We start from the raw sequence: 23,235 nt of genomic DNA, 5'->3' as shown, positions 1-23,235 counted from the left end.
ACCACCAATACATCTAGCCAATAAGGGTGGACCCCCCTCACATTTGCTATGAGGTATGGACAAATCACCTTCCCTCTTCTCTGATTCACAGCAAAGCCAGATTTTTTCAAAAGGAGCTTTAACTATTTAAAAAAACAAAGAGAAAAAATGAACTAATGGAAAGAACCTAATGGAAAAAACAGAAGTGGACAGATTTACCCAATGAAGTTCAGTTTTCTTAGCTTAATTAAAATTGAACCACAGATACATACATACACCGCCGCCCCCCCCCCCAGATTACAAAATACACATTCTGGATTTCTTTTCCTTATTTTATTCCTTTATGGATAACAAACTAGGAAATTTAGGTCATATCAGTATGCAGGAAACATGTTGAAAAATGGTTTATCATGAATTTTCCAATGAAAGAAAATCAAGTAAACAATGTTTATTAAATATCCATTATGAGCATTATTTGGGAAATACTAAACAAATTAAAGTGATAATGAATTATTACTGCATTCTAAGAAATGAGGAACATGATAAACAGATACAAACTGATCAAAGTGAAGTCAGTAGAAGCAGAAAACAATATACATGATAACCACAAAACAAAAATTAAGAACAACAGAACACTCAAAACTGAATGCTATGGGGATTTGAAACTGAATACTATAGGGATTATAATGCACAAAGTCAGTCCTGAAGAAGAGATATCAGAAAACATCTACTCCTTTGAAGGAAAAAAAAAAAAAACCCAAGAATTTGTAATACTGCACATTCCTTATTACCATACTACATAATTATCAGACCTTTTTTGATATGCTGGTTGTTTCCTTTTTCTTTTTCTTCTTCTTTTACATTTTAAAGGAAATATAGTGAGAAATGCAAATGATAAAAAATATAGTAAGAAAAACATACCTTAATATTCTAATTTTTGCAAGGCATGATAAGTGCTAGAGATACAAAGACAAAGGTAGAACAGTCTTTATCCTTTTGAAGCTTACATTCTACTAGTACACTGGGGGAAGAGAGAGAGGGAAAGAAAAGGCTGAATGTAGAAAATGCATTTAAGCTAAGTTTTAAAGGAAACTAGGGATTCTAAGAAGTAGAAATAGGGAGGGAATACATTCTAGACATTAGAGATAGCCAATACAAAGTCCTAAGGAAAGAAGATGAAATATCTTGTTGAAGGAAAGCAAATAAGTTACCCTCCAACCATTGTATCCCTCAAGATTCTGTCTTGGGCCCATTTCTCTTCTCCCTTTATACTCCTTCACTTGATGGTCTCATCAGCTACCATGAATTTATTATTTCTATGCCTATTCTCAAATCCACCTATTCTATCCTAACTTCTCTGCTGACTTTCAGTCTCAGATCTCCAAATGCCTTTCAGATTATCTTGAACTGGATATGAAGTAGATATTTTAAACTCAACATGTCTAAAACTAAACTCATTATCTTTCCCCCTAAACCCTCCCATCTTTAAGGACATCTGTACCACCTTTACCAGTGCTTCGACCTCACATCCTGGATTGCTCTTACACCCATGCCATATCCAAACTGGTATTAAGACCTGCCAATTTCATCTGTACAATCTTACGGATATATACCCTTCTCTCATCTGAGATTGTTACCTATCTAGTGCAATAACCTCACACTGACACTATTGTAATAGCTTGCTGATGAATCTACCTGCCTCATCTCTTCTCACTCCAAATCCATCCTTCATTCAGTTATCAGTGATTTCCCTAAAATGTAGGTCTAAATAATGTTACCACTTACCTAATAAACTGCAATGCTTCAATGCCTCTGAGATCAAATATAAAATCATCTGTTTAGCTCAAAGCCCTTTCTTTCTTTCTTTTTTTTTTTTTTGAGGCTGGGGTTAAGTGACTTGCCCAGGGTCACAACAGCTAGGAAGTGTCTGAGAACAACTTTGAACTCAGGTCCTCCTGAATTCAAGGCTGTTGCTCTATTCACTGCATCACCTAGCTGCCCCTCAAAGCCCTTTCTTTAGAACCCAGGACCCCTTCTACTTCCTCACCAATTTACACTATACTATCTCACAACATACTCTCCAATCTAGTGACTCTTTAATCCTAGATGTTCTAGGAAGAAGATAGTCCTCTTGGCTCCTGACATTTCCTCTATCTCCTAAGCCTAGAATGCTCTTCTTTCTCCTCTCTCTACCTCCTCACTTCCCCGACTTCCTTTAAGTACCAATTAACTCCCATCTTCTATGGGAAGCCGATATTAGTTATTTTCTATTTATCCTAGCTTGTTTATACATACATTTATTTGCAGGTTGTCTCCCTCATCAGACTGTGAACATTTTTGAGAGCCTCTTTATGTATTCCCAGCATTCAGCACAATGCTTGGTACACAGTAAGTACTTAGTAAATGTTTACCAACTGATGAAAAGAAATACCAGAGAAAAGAGTTTATAGTTGATTCTGGAGAAGACAGGGAGCCATTTGAGTTTGGCAGGGGGGGAAGGGCAAGATCTAAGCTTTAGGAAAGTCCCTTTGGCTGATATCTGTAAGTAATCTTATTAGATTTGGTTGAGTTTTTTTTTAGAATGAAAAGCAGCATAGCATCATGAGAAGAATGCTGGGTCAGCAACTCTAGGATAAAATTCCAACTCTGTTACTACTCACTGTTACTTTTGGCAAACTATTTAAACATTTCTAGGCTTTCATTTCTTCATCTGTGAAACAAAATTATTAAACATTTCAACCATACACCACTAACTGCACTCTGTCCTTGAGGCCTGAGCAGACAAGCCTCTTTGAAGTCCAGTCTGTGGTATTTCTAGGAAATGTACATAGTGCTTCCAGAAACGATGCTACAGGCTTTACCTGCTGGTATCTGGGTGAGAACAACATTTGTTTTAATTAAATTGCTAGGGAAGAATGATATTAAAAGAAAATTAACAACTCTAAAAAAGAGGTACAAAACCTCACTTGAGAAAATAGTTCTCTGAAAATTAGAATTAATCAAAAAAGTTAATGACTCCAAGAGGTATCAGTAAAAATAAAAAAATAAAAAACTGAAAAAAAAGAAACAAATTTGGACTATTAATAATAATAATAAATTGAGGAGAAACTCTTTAATAATAAATTGGAGTATCTGACACTTATGACCAAAAAAATAAGCTAAACATATTTTAAGAAATTCTAAAAGAAAACTCAGTTCTCTTGGAAGCACAGAACTAAGAAGAAACTGAAAGAATCCACAGAAAACCCAAAATAAAACTTCCAGAAATACTATGTAGCTAAAATTCAGAAATCCTAGAACAAAGAAGAAATATTCCAAGTAGCTAGAAAGAATTCAAGCACAGAGGAGCCACAGTTAGGATCATGCATGATTTAGCAGTTATCATTTAAAAGGAATGGAATTGATAATCTAAAAGATAAAGATATAGGCTTACAACCTAGAATAATTTACTCAGAAAAACAGTATAATTCTATGGGAGGGGAAGGGGGAAAGAATACATCTTTAATGATTTAGAGAACTTCCAAACATTCCTGATAAGACAACCAGAATTGAGAAGAAAATTTGACAAACCAAGAGTCACAAAAAAGTAGTAAACGGGGAACTAGCAATCCTAAGGGACTAAAAGGGACAGCTAGTTGATGTAATGGATAGAACAATAACCCTGAAGTCAGGAGAATCTGAGTTCAAATCAGATCTCAGATACTTAACACTTTCTGGCTGTACAACCCTGGGCAAGTCACTAAACCCCAATTGCTTCAGCAAAAATAAAATAGTCAAATTGTTTTACAATCTTATCAGGGGAAATGATACATGTATCATCTGAGCACACATTAGGGTTCATAGTACCTAATGAGACAGAGAGCCTAGACGTGGTTCTATTATGATCTGATGGTCATATAATGCCACAGTTCTGATTGTCCTGACTCAGCTTCCCTAACTATCCTGACCCAGTCCTGCCTCACTTTCCCTAAGGGTTCTGCCTCATTTTATAACTGTTCTATGAAACCACCCCTCCCTCTTAATCAAAATATTTGATAAGGATAAAAGATCTTATGTTTTAGAATATCAGAATGCCTCTCCTCATCCCAAGCTATCAGGATATCAGATACTTTCTTATCAAGATGCCTCTCCCCAACTCCAGGGTTCCTCCCAGCATTAAATCATCCCATCCCCCATGCTTTCCCTCACACTGTCAGAACTAGATTGTCAGAGTCCTGTGTTCCCACTCTCAGCACCCTGACTCCACCCCTGCCTCACTCTGAGCCATGTGTATATATGTCATTGAGAACTTACATTGTTTGCTGGGACCCTGGGACCAAACCATGGATCTATTTAGACCCAGTAAATCTCTCCCTTTTAAATAAATTATTAAATACTCTCTAATCTCTATCTTGCCTCAGTTTCTCCAGCATTACAATCTTAAAAGAATGGAAAGGGTGGGGAAGAATACACTGAGACAGAGAAACAGAAAAGGAAGTATAGGTGAAATAATTTCACATAACTAAAGTGGGGGTGTTTGCAAGTAGACATTTATATAACAAGGAGAGAGGAGTAGAGGGGAAAGGACTAGATTAAACTTGAAGCTCACTCTCATCTGAACTGGTCAAAGGAGGAAAGAACACACATACATACTCACACATATAGAAATATATTTCACCTAATAGGAAAACTGGAAGAAAAGGATTAAAGGAGAAGGGGAATAAAAGGAAGGAAATGCTAAAAAGGGAATTGATCAGAAACAAAACAAACTTTTTTCAGGAGGGTGAGGCAATTGGGGTTAAGTGACTTGCCCAGAGTCACACAACTAGGAAGTATTAAGTGTCTGAAGTCACATTTGAAAAAAATATTAACTACTTGTGGGCCAATATAATAAAAATTATACTATTATCTAAGTTATTCAGTGCTCTGCTGATCAAACTACCAGAATTATTTTATAAAGCTGGGAAAATTTCATTTGGAGGAAGAAAATGTCAAGAATATATAGAGAATGAATGAAAATAAAAAATTGGGAAGGAAGACGGCATATTAATACCAGATCTCAAACTATATTACAAAGCTACAATCATCAAAACACCTTTGTATTAATAAGAAATAAAGGAGTTAATGGGTGGAACAGATTAGTTATATAATATTCAGAAGCAATGTTTGACAGTGTTTGACAAACCCAAAAATTGAAGCAAGAACCATTCGACAAAAACTGTTGTAAAAACTGGAAAAAAAAAATGGTAGAACTAGGCATAGACCAATTATCTCACATTATATACAAAATAAGCTCCAAACAGTTATATGCCTGAAGATATAAATTAAAGGAGCAAGGAAGAAGCCATTTATCAAATCTATGGATAAGAGAAGAGTTCAAGGCTAGAGAGGAGGTTAAAAAAAAAAAAAAAGAATACTAATTATATGAAATTAAAAAAATTTTTTTCACACAAAGCCAATGCTGTTAAAATTATGAGAAACAGAAAATGGGGCAGGGGGAGAGATATGTGCATCAAGTTTCATTGATAAAGGACTCATTTCTAAAATATATAGGAAACTGAGACAAATAAGAATACAAGATACTTCCCAACTGATAAATGGTCAAAATATATAAGGCATTTTTTAAAGGAAGAACTCTTAAGCTATTGATAGTCATGTAACACACTCTAAATCACTAATAGAAAAATGCACATTAAAACAACTCTGAAGTACCAGCTCACAGACATCAGATTGTCAAAGCTGACCAAAAAAAGGATAATTATAAATGTACTGAAGAGGCTAAGAGGAAAATGGGTACATTAATATACTGTTAATGGTATATTCCACTATTACATTCTGGAAAGTAATTTGGAACTATGCTCCAAAAATTATTAAACTATTCATGTTCTTTGACTCTGTGATTCTGCTACTAGACCTATAACTCAGAGATCAAAAAAACCAAAAGATCCTTATTTATTTTATTTAATAATTATAGAAGCTTTTTTTTTGTGGTGGCAAAGAATGGGAAACTAAGAGGGTTCACACATCAATGGGGAATAACTAAACAAGTCAGAGCACATGAATATAGTGGGTTAGTATCATATTAGTATTTTAAAAAATCATGATAGGGAAGGTGGCAGAGAAACCTAGCAAGACTTGAATGAAGTGAAACAGAATGAAATGAGCAGAACTAAGAAAACAATTTATGCTATAACAATTAGCAGATAAACTCTGATCAACAGAATCATGATGAAACACATTACCCACTTCCAGAAAAAACAAGTGATAGACTCATGAAGGCAGATAGGAAACACCTTTATTTTTATTTATTGGATTGTGTGTGGGATGGGGAGAAAGGGGTGGTAGAGACAGATAATAATGGAAGAATTTTGTTTTGCTTCAGTCTACACAATAGTAACAAGTTTTTTTTTTTTTTTTTTTTTTTTTTTTTTTGGCTTTCTCCACAGATAAGGTGAGAAGGAAGATTTTGGAAATGAAAATAAAATAAAATTTAAAACCAGACCAATAAAATATTTGTTAACAAATAAATATACTTTGTTTTTAATGGCGTATACAGTAAAACATAATCTTGGATTTAGAGGGGGCCTAGGTTAAAAAAATCCTAATATTTATTTGTGCCCTGCTTCTACTTCTACGAACTTGGGGAAGTACAATTCAGTTTTCTCATTTGTAAAATGAGAGAGTTTGAATAGATGGCCTTTAAGACCTATTTCAGCTTTGAAGTGATGATCTTATGAGCATTTACAATGATGTGTTATGTAGAAACCTCCAAAGTGACATTAACCCATGAATAATTCAATGGGTCCCATGATTCAACTTGTTTCAAATCCATCTGTTTCATTATCTAGCCCCCAGCTTCAAATAAGTTGTGATCCCACATGGAGTCTTTTAACTGAATATGGGCGTTACAAAATTATGATTTATTATTGACAGATTTTTGATTTATATACTTATATATAGCCAGGGTCACATGAGAATTTCTCTGGTGAAGCACGGTTGCGAATGGAAAGTTTAAGAAGCCCTGATGATCTAGCCTTCATCTCTCTATTTTGTCTAAAAGGTTAGTATGAAAGGCTTTATCAAATGTTTTGAAGAAAATCAGATATTTAAAATCAGAATAAGAACCACTAAATTTTCAAATTGGAAGGATTCACTTCATATCTAAAAAGAATCCTTCCTATAATACACTGAATAAATAGCCATTCAGCATTTTTGAAAATTTCTAATTAAGGGGGATTCATTACCTTCCAAGGCTGGCTGGCTAGTCCACTTTTGAAAAATTCTTAATTGTTTAGTTCTAAGTAGAAAAGCTGTCCTTACATCAAGCCTTGATTGGCCCACCTTTTCCCTCTTTTGTTCTATATTTATATATAAACAATCACATATATTAATAGCTAGCATTCTTTTTTCCCCCCTGAGGCTGGGGTTAAGGGACTTGCCCAGAGAAACACAGCTAGGAAAAGTTGAGTGTCTGAGACCAGATTTGAACTCCGGTCCTCCTAAATTCAAGGATGGTGCTCTATCCACTGCGCCACCTAGCTGCCCCAATAGCTAGCATTCTTTACAGGATAGTTTACCTCTCAGACCTGTGGAAGAGGAAGGAATTTATGACCAAAGAAGAACTAGAGATCATTATTGATCACAAAATAGAAAATTTTGATTATATCAAATTTGTACAAACAAAACTAATGCAGATAAGATTAGAAGGGAAACAATAAACTGGGAAAACATTTTTACAGTCAAGGGTTCTGATAAAGGCCTAATTTCCAAAATATATAGAGAATTGACTCTAACTTCTAAGAAATCAAGCCATTCTCCAATTGATAAATGGTCAAAGGATACGAACAGACAATTCTCAGACGAAGAAATTGAAACTATTTCTAGCCATATGAAAAGATGCTCCAAGTCATTATTAATGAAAGAAATGCAAATTAAGACAACTCTGAGATACCACTACACACCTGTCAGATTGGCTAGAATTACAGGGAAAGATAATGCAGGTGGGGATGTGGGAAAACAGGGACACTGATACATTGTTGGTGGAATTGTGAATACATCAGCCATTCTGGAGAATGATTTGGAACTATGCCCAAAAAGTTATCAAACTGTGCATACCCTTTGATCCAGCAGTGTTACTACTGGGCTTATATCCCAAAGAGATCTTAAAGAAGGGCAAGGGACCTGTATGTACAAGAATGTTTGTGGCAGCCCTCTTTGTAGTGGCCAGAAACTGGAAACTAAGTGGATGCCCATCAATTGGAGAATGGCTGAATAAATTGATGATAAATATGAATATTATGGAATATTATTGCTCTGTAAGAAATGACCAACAGGATGATTTCAGAAAGGACTGGAGAGACTTACATGAACTGATGTTGAGTGAAATGAGCAGGACCAAGAGATCATTATATACTTCAACAACAATACTATATGATGATCAATTCTGATGGATGTGGCCATTTTCAACAATGTGATGAACCAAGTCGGTTCCAATAAAGCAGTAATGAACTGAACCAGTTAGGCTTAGTGAAAGAACTCTGGGAGATGATTATGAACCACTACATAGAATTCCTAATCCCTCTATTTTTATCCACCTACATTTTTTATTTCCTTCACAGGCTAATTGTACATTATTTCAAAGTCCAATTCTTTTTGTACAGCAAAACAACTGTTTGGACATGTATACATATATTGTATTTAATTTATATTTTAACATATGTAACATATATTGGTCAACCTGCCATCTGGGGGAAGGGGTAGGGAGAAGGAGGGGAAAAATTGGAACAAAAGGCTTGGCAATTGTCAATGCTGAAAAATTACCCATGCATATATCTTGTAAATAAAAAGCTATAATAATAAAAAAAATAAAGAAATACAGTCCAATCTCTGTGTTATTTTTTAAAACTCTGGAGTAGTAGAGTAAAAGTAAAAAAAAGCAAAATAAAGAAGTAAAAAAAAAAAAATATATATATATATATATATAGAGAGAGAGAGAGAGAGAGAGATACACACACACACACACACACACACACACACACACACACACACACACACAAGATGTGTGTGTATGTGTTATGCAGATATATTTTGTGTAAACACATAGGAGAGAGACTAGTCACACTGTCCAAAAAGATAAAGTTAAGATCACAATACTTGTTCTTCATTCTAACTATAATGCTGAAAGAGAAATACATTAATTTGTCAGCTAAAATGAACTCCCTCTTTGGTGAAGAAGCTGTAGTATTTTCTGTTCCCTACCCAACAGATAAACTCAATAGCTATGCGAAATCTTAATAAAATTCCTTTGATTCTGTTCAGCAAATATGGACTTGGCAATTGCTCCATTTCCTAAAGTTCTTTGGTGTGCAGACAGAGATAAGGCAATGCAAAGTAATTTTGAAAAGACCTACTGTAAAAGATGGTGGTATCTGAGCTAAGGCCTAAAGGAAACTAGGGATCCAAAGAGGTGGAAGTGAGGACTAAAAACATTCCAGTCATGAGAGAAATTGTATATACAAAAGGCTGGAAAATGGCAGCATCACTTGTCCAGTGGCAGATAAATCCTGAATGAGATAAAATTAGGAGGTAAAGAAAAAAATAAGGAGCTAATGAAGGCTGTAGGAAAAACAGATTTTGAATTATTCAAGAAATTTGGCAGTCAGATTGACATGAACTCTCGCTTTTTCTGGAAGAGTGAATCACTTTGGTAGAAAAAACTATACACATGCCCATGTCTGAACAAGAACAGAGATAGAGATTTTAGGTAAACTTAGTACTTCTGTGAGAAATTTCTTTGCATTAATTTTACTCCATTTTGGCCTCAGTTAAATAAGAACAGGATTTGTTTTTGATTGTTTTTCATATCTTATCACTCAAAAGTCTCCACCCTACTTCTACCTCTTCACAGAGTAAAGGGAAATTGGTTTTTCTGGGAAAGCTGATGATACACTTCCTTTGGACTTCTTTTCCAAGGTGAATGCTAAGTTTAAGCTACTAGCTTGGCATTGCTGAGAGATCAGAGAGCATAGCATATATTCAAATTCACACCATTTAAAATTATAATTATGTAAAATAGGGTAAATGGATCCAACTTAGCAGAATGATGCAGTGCATATTTGAGTATCATGACCACCTTCAGGAGATTCATCATTCACATTCATTGAGACCTGGCTATTATTCAAGCTGTGCCAAACTTCCACTTTATAGTTCAGTGGTCCTCAAACTTTTAAAATAGTGGCCAGTTCACTGTCCCTCAGACTGTTGGAGGGCCGGACTATAGTAAAAACAAAACCTCACATTCTGTCTCCGCCCCTCAGTCCATTTGCCAAAACCCAGAGGGCCCCATAAATGTCCTCAGCTACCACATCTGGCCCGAGGGCCATAGTTTGAGAACCTCTGTTATAGTTGCTCTGGTCCCACCATGGCTCTTAGTCCTATCTTTGGTTCCATAAGAATCTTGTTCCTGGATTTTTGTCCATCTTTATGGACAATTCAAATATCATTTTCAACTTTATCAATGAGGTCCTTTTTGCCTGACTCATTTCTTTGTCCTGTTCCATTTTGTTAATATCCATAACAGACATCATCCTGCAAAATGGAAGATATTTGTAATTGCTTCCTCCAGGGTCACTCACCAAACGATATAGTTGAACAACTTGGCGTACACTGTTCCGAAGCTCTGCCACAAGGCGCTCACACTGTTCCATGCTCACCATCATCACCGGTTCTGGGAGGGACAGATGCTGCTGAGTGAATCCCTGTAAGCTTTCCTTTGGGCCTCCCACCCAATGGAACCCCAAAACTGAAAGACTCCAGAGCTGCATCCAACCCTTCTACTCATTTCAGCTATCTTCTCAGCCATGGACCCTTCCTTTTGAGACTATTTCCCTGCTTATATACCATCCCCATATCGACCCCCACCCCAATACAAGAGGCACATGTGAAAAGGGGCAATCCCAGAGTTCAGTTGGCACCGAGGTGGACAAGACAGGCACTGGAAGAACATAGTGTTCAGCAGGAGGGTCTCACCATCAAGGGAGTGACTTATGGAACGAGACAGGAGCAAACAGGACGAGACACAGCAGAGGCTGGATGCACAGAAATGGGATGGAGCCCGAGAGTGGCCAACAGAAACAAGAGAAGGGGGAAGGGGCAGGAGATGAGAGGTGAGGAACTATGCACACCTGAGTCCTGGCTCAGGGAAGCCCCTGGCCTGGAAGGTTCCATGGGGCTGGGAATCTTCTCTGGGGGTAGGGGCTGCAAGTTCTCAGGCCCTCGGGGGAGGCATGTGGCTGGTAGTTCCTGGACACAAGAGCTTTGGGGCCCTGGCTGAGCCTGGCACTCTGTCCTGGCTGTGAGAAGGGGGCCCTCCCCTGGGCAGGCCCTCCCCTCTGGTGTGACAGACTTCTTCCCCAGGCCCCCTGGGGAGCCAAGTTGTTGAGTTTCACAAGGGGCCCGGCCCTTTGCCCCAGGGGAGAAAGCAGCCAGGCTGGGCCTGTCAGGCAGTGGCTTGGGAATATCCAGAACAAGGTGAGCCCGGCTTGGCAGAGCTGGCTTGCCGATGGATGTGATCCTGATGGGGTTAGAGACCTGAGTTTCAGTCAAATCCCCCTGGCCTAGGTTTTCCCCCACAGAGGTGCTACGAGACATCTTAGCCATGGAGCTGGTGGTGGGGTTCAGATAAGAACGGGGCCGAGTTGGGCGACCGTCAGCTTGAGTTAGAGAGCCCAGCCCTTCTTGGACTTCACTCTGTTGTAGAGGTACTGGACCAGGTAGAGGTGGCTCATCTGTAGAAACATAACTAAGGTCAAGCTGGAGAAAAGCTATCCAAAAAGGTCATGGCTTTGTGCTCCAGCCCAGGGAACATCTAAGGGCTTGGAAGGACTCAAGGTCACATACAGGGATAATCTACAGTGGATCTGCCAAGCTCTCCTATTCCCCTGCACAGGAGGGAGCCACATCAAGCTGAGCCCCTCACCTTGTGATGCCAGGTTATGTACTGACTGGGCTTTCTGGAGGCTGGCACCAGAGCCAGGTAAGGCTGTCTTCTTGTGTGTCCAGCTGTTCTCCAGGTGCAGGCGGCGCCGTCGGAGTACAGAGGCCACAGGCTGGGGGTTAGAGCCCCCCGGAATTGACTCAGCCTCTGGGGGGACTTTCTGGGGGCTGATGGCTCCACTGCTGGGCTTCTCACTGGGACTCTGGAGCACCCTGATGGGTTTCTGTGGCAGTACTGATCTCATGGAAGACAGAGAGAGCTCCCTGGAGGAATGAGATAAGATAGAGCTACACTGGAATATGAAGAGGACTGAATGGCTGATGGCTCGATGCTCAGCCATAGCCATGTGTGCCCCCCCATCACATCCAGAAGGTCACTCAAGCTCCATTTTTACCACTCCTGGGAGGTCAGCGGGGCAGAGGGCGAGGCCTCATCTTTGCTGCAGGCAGGGGTGGGCCTTTGAACCAAAGCAGCAGCAGCAGAGATGCCTGACAGCAGCCTTGGGGGAAATCCTGGATCATTTTTAATCACTCCCTAAGCAGCAACCCAGGCAGATGCTTTTACTTCTCTGGTTCTATGGCTAGTGAACAACTGAAGAGATCTAGCGCTCCATACTCAGTCTGGGCTCACCTAAGCCAAGAATGACATACCTGAGTGCAGGACTCTGAACCTGGGATAGGAATCGAGATGATATGCTTTGAGGCTCCATCCTCTCCAGGGATCGGCCTGGGCTACCTGTGGTGGAGACAGTAAGTTAGTCAATCAATAAGTATGTAAGTTCCTACTATTTGCCAAAACCCTGAATACCCATAAGAGCTAGGCACAGATCTGAGAACTACTTCCCAGTCCTCAGGACCCAGAATCAACCTCCAGGAACATGGAAACCCCAGGACAAACTTCCAACCAGCCCTGGGGCTCCTGCCCTCGGAAGAGAAATTCTAGGCCACACTCTGTCCTTAAGTTTCATGGGCAGACAGGGAACGGATGGAAGATTATTGTGATCCTCTGACCACACCTGGAGCAGTTCCATTGGCTAGGGTCTCAAAGTGCCGTCTGAGGAACTGTTCCTGGTCAGGTGTACGGGGACTGCCTCCCTGTAGCCCACCAGAGCCAGTTCCTCTATCTTCTTCTTCCTCCTCTTCTTCTTCCCCTTCAGCTGGTTCTTCAAGATCTGAGGAGATTCCATCCACACTCAGGGGCTCTGTGCTCTCAGAATCTGGGGAAAAGGGGATGAGAATGGGGGAAAAGGAGATACTTATACTCCCATCTTGTTCCACCATTTAGCCCTTTCAATGTGGTCCTGGCCTCAAGGTATAGCCTTTTTCCACCTGTAAGCTCCCTCTGTCTACCAAAGAAATCTTTAGGAACCATGAATTTTAAGATGATAAGATCTTCTTACCTTCATTGGGATGCTCTGGACTGGAAAGGCGGCTGCTGCTATAGTCCACAGAGCAGGCACTATCAGGACTGTGTTTCTCGATGCTTCTGCTACTTGGGTACACTCTACCCAGTGGGCCATGGGGAAGGGCCTGTACCTGGAACTCATTGCTAGGAGAATAAAAAACCCAGCAAGTAGGGAGAATGAGAAGAGCAAGAAAACGTGATTAACCACTTTATTAGATTGTTAATTTTCTTCCTCATTTCCGAGAAAATGGTAGACTATCACTTGGGTCTATTATTTTGGAGAGATACAGGTAGGGGGAGAATAAGAAAGAGATCTAATCTCCCACAACCCAGTGAGGAAGAACACACCTGAAACCAAGTTGGGAAAGACTCTAGAAGAACTAGAGGGGTAGGGGCTGCAGAACCCTGTGAGGGCTGGGTGGGGTAGAATAAAATCCTTGCCTGGTATCAATGGGAGGGCAACTGCCTGGTTCAGGGTACACAACACCATCTTCATTGTTCATTGGCTCCAACTCTTGAGCAAAGACCTCTTCTTCCTGAGAAATCATCTGGATAACTTGAGAGCAGGCACAAGACTTGGAAGTCAGGGACCGGGAAACACTTCCATTCTGGAAACATATGGACAAGGCTATAGTTAAGTTTCCTGATATAAAAAGAGGTCCTCAGAGAGGGATGGAAGTAAGGTTAGGAAGAAGCACAGAGCACACTAATTTTGAAGAGAAGTTGAGAACCCCATAGTCCAAGATATAGACCAGAGGCCAGAGGTCTGACTGAAAATCTGGAGACAGATTTATGGGTGAGATACCAGGTGGAGGTATACCTGTATGTTTTCAAGCTCCTGGAAAAACTGTGCTCTTTTATATCCTATGGATGCCTATCCCCAGCCATTACTTATTATATATCAGGGGACTTAAACTGGAACAAATGTCATATTTGTTTCACTCTATATGCCATACCAGACCCAGATGTGCTCCAATTTGAATCTGTAACTCAAAAGAAAGATGAAAAAAACCCTAGACTTCAGGTATAAAATAGGACAGACTTGGCTCTTGATAGAGGTCATCGGGGAAAAGGACCTTACCTGGCTGGGATGGACATCCACAGAGGCCTGTTGGCTATGTTTTTCAAGGACAGACGGGGCCTGAGTCTGTGACTCCTGTGCCAGAGAGTCCTCACTGGGTGGCCGAGGTGCTGAGGCCAGTGTTTCCAATTGCCGAAGGTCCAACATGGAACGAACACTTAACTCTACACCTGGCTGGGCCCATCGTCCTCGTCTTCGGGGACCTTGGCTGGCAGCAGGAGCTGGGTCCAGAAATTCTACTCCTTCCTGAGTCCAAGAAAACAGAGAATAAGAGTAATAGTCAAAGAAGGCTTCAGGGAGCTTCCGCCTACTATGATGGATTACTTGGGAAATCTCAACAACTAAGGATGATATAAAGAAAGCAACACTCACTTTTAAGCAGTTAGGTAGCACCAAGGATACAGCAGAGTTCAAATCTGACCTCAAACACTTACTAGCTGAGTGATGACTAGGCAAATCATCTAATCTCTGTTTACCTCAGTTTTCTCCATACTAAAATGGGGGATAATAACATTACCTAACTTGCAGAATTGTTCTGATGATCAAACAGGGATATCTAAAAAGCCTTAGCATAGTACCTGGTATACAACTAGTGCTCTATAAATGTTTATTCCCTTTTCCTTCCCTGAAGCAAAACAAACTCAAGGGCAGCCAATGCCTCATTTCCATCTCTATATGTCCTCCTTGTGCTTACATACAGCAGGTGTTTCATAAGTAATGTGGAGAATACCCTAAATCCTGGAGGAGGACACATATCCAACAGGGAATCCAAAGTCCCTCCACTCCCTGAAGACATATCACAGCCATCTCTGACTCAGAGAACTGTAATCCTGAAGTACAAGATCAATTCCCATAATCCAATTTGACTGGACCTTTCACTAGCAGTAAAAGGAATCAGACCTTTTCTATCCTAGGAGAGTCTACTAGGAGGGAAAAATTTTGTTTCTTTTAAATAAGCTCTATGACAGCTATAAAAAACCTTTTGTCCCTTAAGATCAATCCTAAAGCAATATACAACTTACAGGATCATAGGATTGGAGATTAAGATATGAGAGGCAATCTAATTCAGATTCCTCATTTTACAGATGAAAAAATTGGAGGTTAAAGACTTTCCTAGGTTCATGAGACCATGGCAGCCTGGATCCAATTAGTGCTATTTCAGATTCTAATTATGCAGCTTGTCATAGTGATTTTGGCCCTTGAGGTTTTATTGACCCTTCAATTCACCAGAGCTTTTAGAGCTTCTGACCCATTTCCTGACTGACCATTTACATCATGTGTCCCTGAATAGTCAACTAACTGAATCTCCTTCCAAATAATGGTAAAAGCAATTTTGCCCCTGTTCTTCCAACCCTAGTGGGCACCAAAGTTGATTGTGCCTACAGGAAGGAAAATGGTGGGGGGCTTCCTAATTGAAACTGATTTTGACCCTCAATACATGATCAATCCAAATAAACATTAGCGAGAGACACTCACCCGACTCATTTCCCAGTGAGAAAGGCTTCGGGGTAGGGTTGGACCTCGGGCTAAAGCTGTTATAGGGGAAGAATTATTAGGAAAGGGCTCTGTGTTAAGCTCAACCAACTTTCTACCCCCAATTCTGACTTGTCCAACTCCCAAACAATCATCCTATTCCCTTCTACATCTTGATTCCTGAGATCTTTCAGTTCAACCTGATGTCCCCATTCCCCTAACTTCAGGGCTTCCCAAATTTTGTAGTTCCTATACCCTTTTCCTTCCAGTGAGTCTTGTGGTTCATGGTCAATATTAAAGGAAATAAGTTGGAGAGTTAACCATGCATGTGGACATAAGAAATAAAAGAGAATATAGTTGGTTGCCAATTATCAGATGTTCTTGACAAGCTTTTATACTGCCTGGGATGTATAATTCCAGGTTGGGAACTCCCCCAGTATTGTTTCCCCTGGGTCCTCTATAATTTATTCCTTTACACCAAGGAGACATATACCTGGATCCTTCTTGGTACCTTTGTCAAGAATGGGCAGGGCTGGCAGCTCTTCTTCCTCAGTACCCTCATCTTCCCCATCTTTGTCACTGTCTGAGGAAAGGGCTGGTACTGGAGAAAGCACTGTAGGGGCTTCTCGACTAAAATCAAGAGGGATTCCAGGAGCAGGGACAGATATGAGAGAAGGATGTCAGTGATAACTGATCAGTATTAGAGCAAGTCAAATTAGAGGGTTGGGGTTTATGAAGGAGGTGTTCACAAATGGCCCAAGCAATGAGGTAAAGGCAGGAGTAAATGTGGGCAAAGTCCCACACAGGCAATAAGCAATCCCCTAATGCACACCTTTTCCTTGCTCCTTACCGGTTGAGCCCAGAAGCCCTTCGAGGGGGTGATAGCCCCTGTTGCTTCCCCCCTCGTTGGCGTTGCCGAAGCTCAGCCAAACGTTGCCGCATGCTGATAGTCATTTCTGAGCTCAAACGCCATACAAAGATGCAGCTAAGGACAGAATTATAAGAAAAATCACAAGAGGAAATAAAGATAAGAAACAATCTAAAGAATATACAATATTATCATGATACTCTCTCCTTGGGCTGGTGGGCAAGAGAACAGCAGGTCCGAATAGGACTGATGATATCAAATCACTCTCAACCGAAACCCCTTGCTTAATTAACCAATCAATGAACCATTAAATATTTAGGAATCATGTGCTACAATCCAGGAATTGTGATAGGTATCAGGGTTACAAAGGTAAAAATGAAAGACTCCTCATTCTGAGGAAACTTGTATTACAGCAAAGGAAACAAGAAATATATGTTTAGACGTGACAAAATAAATACAAGAATTGGAGAATTGCATTATTATGGATTTGACAAGGTTCTTTACATATTTTAGATATGAAATATTGATCTGATAAATATAAACATTTCCCCATTTCTTCTTAAATTCTGATCTTGTTTGATTTTTTTGTTTGTGTAAAAGCTTTTTAAACTTGGTGTAATTGAAATTATCAATTTTACACATAACTGCTCTATCTCTTGTTTATTCACAAATTATTCACATACTCATGAATCTGATTGGTAATATATTCCATGTTCTAATTTTCTTGTAGAATCTCTCTTTATGTCTGGGTCTTATATCTTGACCTTATCTTGATAAATGGTATAAGATGCCCAGTTTCTGCCATAACACTTTCCTATTTTCCCAGAAATTTTTGTGAAACAATGAATTCTTATTCCCAAATCTTAGGCCTTTACACACTCATCAAATACAAGCTTATTATGTTTATTTGCTGTTGTAAATTATATGACTACTCTATTCCACCAATCTAGTTTTCTATTTCTTAGCCAGCACCAAATAGTTTTAAACTATTGCCTTATAATGGAGTTTGAGATCTGGTACTGCTGCTACATACATACACACATACAAACAATAATTTGATGGAAATGGAGAAGACAGTAGCAGTGAGGATCTTGTGTAGAAGGTGGCTGAACTCTGAAGGAAACAAGGCATTCTAAGAGATGGCTATGAGGTGGGAATTGCATTTTAGGCAAGGACAATAGTCACTGCAAAAACAGAGAGTGCCCAGATCAAATTTTGTAGACAAGAACCAGAGAGAGGGGCACCCAATGCCAGAAGGCTATTCAGAAGCTCAAGGTAAGAAAGTCTTGGTCCAGAACCTTTCAGAAGAGAAGCTATGGTGGGAAGCATGGCATTCTCCTAAGGGAGGCTTCTCCTGCTCACCTGTCTCCTGATACAGAGATGAGATGTTTGCAGTCATTGCTGAACTTCATGCCAGTGACAATCTCTGAGGAAGACACAGAATACCGTTCCTGAGCTTCCTATTATCCCCACCAGGGACCTGTCAAACTAGGGGAGGGGAACTGTTGAGGCTTGAGGGCCACTTGGAGGGAAGGAAGAGCTTACCTGAATGGCCATACATGGTAGCTACACACTCTCCTGAAGAAAAATCAAAAATGGAGAGATTCTTGTCTGAGCAGCTGGTAGCAATGTAGATGCCTGAGGGGTCCGTTTGAACCTAAAGAATGAGGTATTTGGTGGAGGGAGGTGAGAGGCAGGCTGGGGCAGGAAAGCCCTCCTGCCACCACCAGCCTGAGGATCTCTTTACCTTGATGAGGGTGCCATCTTCACCCTGGGACCCCTTGTAGAGTTTCTTCTGCTTTCCACTGCTGATATTAAAGATCCTAAGGGGAAGCCAGGGAAGACTCACTTTCTTTGGCCCACACAGTGCATATATTATAGGAGGCAGTGACCAGCACAAAGCTGGTGGCAAGTGAATCGCTTTCTCTCTTCTTCTCCCCACTCCCTGCCCCCAACTCCAAATCCAGACAGGCAGCACCCCCCTGACAAGAGCAGTGAGCACAAGGGAGAATCCCAAGGATCAATCAGGACCACTCTAACCCTGGCCTCGGGTCAGACCCAGGGCTTTCTAAAGCTGATGTATATATACCGTAGGTAACAGGTGAGCAGGACTGATCCACCAAAGGAGAGGAGACCTACCTAATATTTCTGTCTTGGCAGCCGATGGCTGTGTACTTCCAGCTGGGTTCCACATCCATGTCATACAGGGTTGTCTTTCGTACCACATGGTGTGTCCGGGTAAATTGCACCCCATCTCCAGACTGTAGGGGACACAGTGTGTGGACAGGGTCCAGAACCAAACACTTTCCCCTTTCAGAAACCCTTTATCTCTAGGAGCCTTCATTCTGATCTCCCTGTAGCACCTTTTAGGCAGATGGAGGCTTCTATGGCAACTATCAGGGCCCATCCTCCATTATCCCACTGAAACCTGGAGTTCCCATGGTCCATTACCTTCTGTGCAGTACGGAAGTAGATGCTCTTGTCTGCTCCACAGCTGATCATGCGGACCTGTCCATCACTTGCTATGGAAGAGAAGGGTTAGTTAGCTACTCTAGCTATCTCTGCTGTAGGCATCCCTTCCTTTGCTTTGTTCCCCACTTCGAGATGAGACCAGCTAATCAGACAGTTCACAGTCTTGACAGCTTCACCACCATGAAATCTGTGCCACACTCTCCTCCTCCCAAGCACCTAGCCCGATTGGTACCCAGCATTCCCCCCAACTTACAGGAAGACGCTTATGGCCATAGTTGTTCCCTCATCCTTAGAATTTTACCTGCAAATTTGACTGAAGTGATTGAAGAAGAATGTTCGTCCAGAGTTTGCTGTAAACTATATTCTCGTCCAGCATCCAGCACGTGGATGAGACGGTCTCTGCTTGCGGAGGCCAGCAGTTTTAGACCTTAGACCAGAGCCCAAAGGAAGAATTTATCAACCAGTTGATAGATATTCAAGGGATATAAGGTCATAAATTCTGGATTTGTTTGTGAGTGGGGAGTGGGAAGGAAGGGAGAAATGGCAGAAAAAAATAACCCCTGAAAAACAGAACCCCAAAGCACAAAGGGAGAACAATCAGGGACTATTTTTGTTTCTTCCCATTCTGAAGGGGGGAGAAATATTACTCAGCTACAGACCCAAATTAGTAGTACGGAACTGGATTGACCACCCAGAACCACCCTCATTCACCTGTGTCTGGCTTGGAATATTCCAGGCATAGGATCTCTGAGTCATGGGCCTCAACCCGCAGCATCTCACTCAAGGACTGCAGCTCATGTACTCTGCAAGAATGAATTTACATGGGAAAGAAAACCCCTTACTCATTAATGTACTCTCTTCCCCAACTCTTTCCGCCAGAACCCTTCAAAACTGGTATTCACCATGTGAATACCATAGCTCCCCCAGGCTATGACGTGACAGTGAGGATGGTGCTCATATCTCATGGCAACACTCACCTAAGTGTGCCTACTCGGTCCCCTGAAGCAAGGTGCTGTCCATTAGGGCTGATGCAAACAGAACGGATTCCTACACGTGTATCTACCAGTGATCCATCGGTTTTATCTCCACCCCCTGACAGCTCTGTGTCCAGCAGAGCCTGGGTGTTCCCATCCACATAAATTATCTTGATCAGGTCCTAGTTGGGGGGAAAAGTTGAGTGAGGTAACCATGATATCCTCATACTAAGTACAACATATCTAGCCAAAGGAAAGGGAGGAGTCATAGACCATATGGTTGTGGGGATAAGATACACGGATTATGAGGAACAGGCTCCTGAACTTAAGAAAAATAAATGGTGGGGACAGGTAAGGAGATGAGCAGCTCCCAATATGAAGCAGGATCCCAAGAATCCTGATTCTCACATTGCTGAGGATGTTGCGGTGTAATGCAGAATGGACGCCAGAGCTCTCAGTGTTCCATAGGCGGATTGTATTGTCTGAGGAGCAGGTGATGAAGGAGCTGGGAGGCAGGCAGGCCTGGTTACTGTCCTTTACTTCAGGGTATACCTAGGAGTGGAGGGAGAAGAGACAGAACTAGGGGTGCAAATCCAACTCTGCCCAAGAATGGATATATGAGGGGTATGTAGGAAGAAGTCTGAGATATATGAATACTGAAAGTTCAAGTTCATCCAGTGAGGCCTTTTCCTAGGACCCAAAAGAGATAAAATCCTTAACATAAGGTCTTCCTTCTAATACTAGAAAGTAGAATGAAGTTAGAATCACCTATACCCCACAGGGGACATGGATATTCACAGTCTACCTTTCAAAAAAACAGAACTTCCCTCATATTACATACCTCTACGCTCCAGACACAAGATGAATGGTAAAGGGCTGAGTACACTTTGCCCACTTTCTTGGGGTCCCTTACATCCCATACGTAGAGGCTATGATCATTGTATACACAGGACAGCCACTGATTATTGGGATCAAAGGTCAAGGCAATGGTATCTGGGTACTTGGCATCAGCTGTACTGGAGAAGAGGCGGCTGTAAGGGAAAAGAGAGGGTAACCTGGTAAAGGGGAAACTGATGCAATGAGGGATAAAAGGAATAGGTAGCCCAGGAAAAAAATAAAAAGAAAGGAACAGAATATGAGGACCTCTGGTTCATTATCAAACCTCCAACTGAAAAGACCAAAGAAGTTGATTTTCTCTTCGCTTGCTATAAATTAAGAGATGAGAGAAAAGGAGGAAAAAAGAGAAGTCAAAAGGGCACACACACACAACTCACCTAGCCTCGGTGACGCTGGCAATATCAGTTCCCAGGGCATGTGGCCTGGGCAATGTACTGAGGAAGTGAAGATTAGAGGGATTGAAGAGACGCACAGTTCCATCAGCACAGCCACAGAAGATGTAGTCTTGGCTCACTGAGATACAGTGGGCCACTGTAGTCTATGGATAAAAGGTACTCAGTTATAAAAAGTGGGCTAAACCAATTTTTCATGAAGAAGGGCAGAATGAATAAGGTCTTCCTAACATTCCCCCCACTCAGGGACATGTTTCTACCATATCTCTTCACTCTTAAAAAACTGCTCCCACCATTCCCTCTTCCATTTGCTTCCATCAAACAGTCACTTGCCCACAGGAGAAAATGGCAAAACCTAGGCAAATAAAGAAGGAAGTATGGTTGCTGCTGCCCAGACCTGCCTTCTAGCAGTGACTAGACAGGATGAAGGGAGTGGGAGACACTCACTTAAGTCTCCAGAAAGTCCAGGACACAATCTGCTTAACCTGGCCACAAGGCACACTCGCCAAGCACTCAGAGTGGTTTCAGGTAAAGTAACAGGGGAGCAGGGAAAGTGACCAGGAAAATAAAACAGGAAGGGCTAAGCAAAAAGATTCCAAGGAACTATCAGAAAATGTGACAGAGAAAAGGAAAGTCTGGGCATCACTTACTGTGAAGCTGTCTGTATTCTGAGTAGAGGAAGGGAAAAGCAGAAGGAGAGAGCAAAAAGGAAGCAGTTATACACCTAACCAGGAGCTCTGTGGCAAGGTAGGTTCCATCTCCCTGGGTCTTGCTTCTTCTCAGAGGAATCCCCTCCCACACAAGGCCTCTTTCCCTTTCATGCTGGTTGTCAATGGCGTTATAATCTTCAGGAGTCCTAGGCTTAGCTCCCCTTAGCGAACTTTTCTAGGCAGTATTTTTTCTTATAAGCCAACCTGCTATCTTGCCTAGCATTCTTCAGTGATCAGACCCACACTTACCCGAAGTTCCACCCATTTGTCCAATAGCCTTCGATCACTAAATTCACACAGCAGTCCAGAAGAGGTGATACAGAAAGTGCTGTCTGCTTTCTTTCCTCGGCCACACGCCACATCAGTAAAAAGATTGTTCCGAAGCTCCCCCAACAGCCCTGAGCGACCTAGCAATGGCACTGTGGTATTCACCTGTGGGCACAAATTACTAATGCTCAAATACCCTAATCATATAGGAGAGAGTGAATAGGCCTCAGGCAGGGAGGGAAGATAAAAGTTACAGATAGCTAGGTTCCTTGGCCTAAGCTGTGGTTAAGTCTGGGACGGGGGCTTCTCTTGAAGCCCCAATCCCATGAAGTATGATTGAAAACCAGATATACGGAAGAACACAGAAGGTAAGGGCTTGTAGGGGCTGGAATTAGTGGTAATTCTTAATGTGGTGGCCAGTTTCAACATCACTCTCACCTTTGAAGTCTTGCTGTCATCCAGGTACCAGAATTTGATGTGCCGGTTGCCAGCAGTGACAAAGTAGCTGCAGTCTTCAGAAAAGGATACAGCCATCACTCGACTCGAAACTTTATTGGAAGCTACCACAATGTTTTTCTGAGGAGATAACCAAAGTAATAATTAGGCTCTTTGAAGGCTATAGTGGGACCTAAAGAAGGTTAAGATTCTGAGCCTAAAGGGCCTGAGCATGATGGAAAATTAATTCCCACAGGGATCTCTTGATAGTATTCTGATAGCTCCTTCAACCTCCAAAGCTGGCTATAT

The 23,235-nt window shown here is 41.3% G+C and overlaps 1 protein-coding gene across 6 annotated transcripts in view; it reads right to left on the bottom strand.

Moving 5' to 3' along the window:
- Nucleotides 1-23,235, bottom strand: part of MAPKBP1 (mitogen-activated protein kinase binding protein 1) — a 74,815-nt gene that overhangs the window by 2,711 nt on the left and 48,869 nt on the right. For 3 of the 6 annotated variants that reach the window (XM_074289355.1, XM_074289354.1, XM_074289360.1), the window contains 25 exons: nucleotides 22,930-23,067; nucleotides 22,474-22,656; nucleotides 22,165-22,182; nucleotides 21,500-21,660; nucleotides 21,067-21,256; nucleotides 20,634-20,777; nucleotides 20,229-20,407; nucleotides 19,963-20,054; nucleotides 19,553-19,678; nucleotides 19,231-19,301; nucleotides 18,919-19,040; nucleotides 18,527-18,602; nucleotides 18,325-18,436; nucleotides 18,142-18,205; nucleotides 16,762-16,896; nucleotides 16,405-16,541; nucleotides 15,915-15,970; nucleotides 14,439-14,684; nucleotides 13,799-13,965; nucleotides 13,353-13,501; nucleotides 12,969-13,169; nucleotides 12,604-12,688; nucleotides 11,936-12,216; nucleotides 11,142-11,744; nucleotides 10,593-10,684 (listed from right to left, as the gene is read on the bottom strand). In XM_074289355.1, coding sequence (XP_074145456.1) covers nucleotides 10,593-10,684; nucleotides 11,142-11,744; nucleotides 11,936-12,216; nucleotides 12,604-12,688; nucleotides 12,969-13,169; nucleotides 13,353-13,501; nucleotides 13,799-13,965; nucleotides 14,439-14,684; nucleotides 15,915-15,970; nucleotides 16,405-16,541; nucleotides 16,762-16,896; nucleotides 18,142-18,205; nucleotides 18,325-18,436; nucleotides 18,527-18,602; nucleotides 18,919-19,040; nucleotides 19,231-19,301; nucleotides 19,553-19,678; nucleotides 19,963-20,054; nucleotides 20,229-20,407; nucleotides 20,634-20,777; nucleotides 21,067-21,256; nucleotides 21,500-21,660; nucleotides 22,165-22,182; nucleotides 22,474-22,656; nucleotides 22,930-23,067 — 3,828 coding nt within the window. The remainder of the gene's footprint in view (nucleotides 1-10,592; nucleotides 10,685-11,141; nucleotides 11,745-11,935; nucleotides 12,217-12,603; nucleotides 12,689-12,968; nucleotides 13,170-13,352; nucleotides 13,502-13,798; nucleotides 13,966-14,438; nucleotides 14,685-15,914; nucleotides 15,971-16,404; nucleotides 16,542-16,761; nucleotides 16,897-18,141; nucleotides 18,206-18,324; nucleotides 18,437-18,526; nucleotides 18,603-18,918; nucleotides 19,041-19,230; nucleotides 19,302-19,552; nucleotides 19,679-19,962; nucleotides 20,055-20,228; nucleotides 20,408-20,633; nucleotides 20,778-21,066; nucleotides 21,257-21,499; nucleotides 21,661-22,164; nucleotides 22,183-22,473; nucleotides 22,657-22,929; nucleotides 23,068-23,235) is intronic. The other 3 variants (XM_074289359.1, XM_074289358.1, XM_074289357.1) reach the window with 3 other exon arrangements.

This window comes from Sminthopsis crassicaudata, chromosome 2 (assembly GCF_048593235.1).
Source record: "Sminthopsis crassicaudata isolate SCR6 chromosome 2, ASM4859323v1, whole genome shotgun sequence".
Taxonomy (NCBI): domain Eukaryota; kingdom Metazoa; phylum Chordata; class Mammalia; order Dasyuromorphia; family Dasyuridae; genus Sminthopsis; species Sminthopsis crassicaudata.
This window is presented reverse-complemented; position numbering and strand designations above follow the sequence as displayed.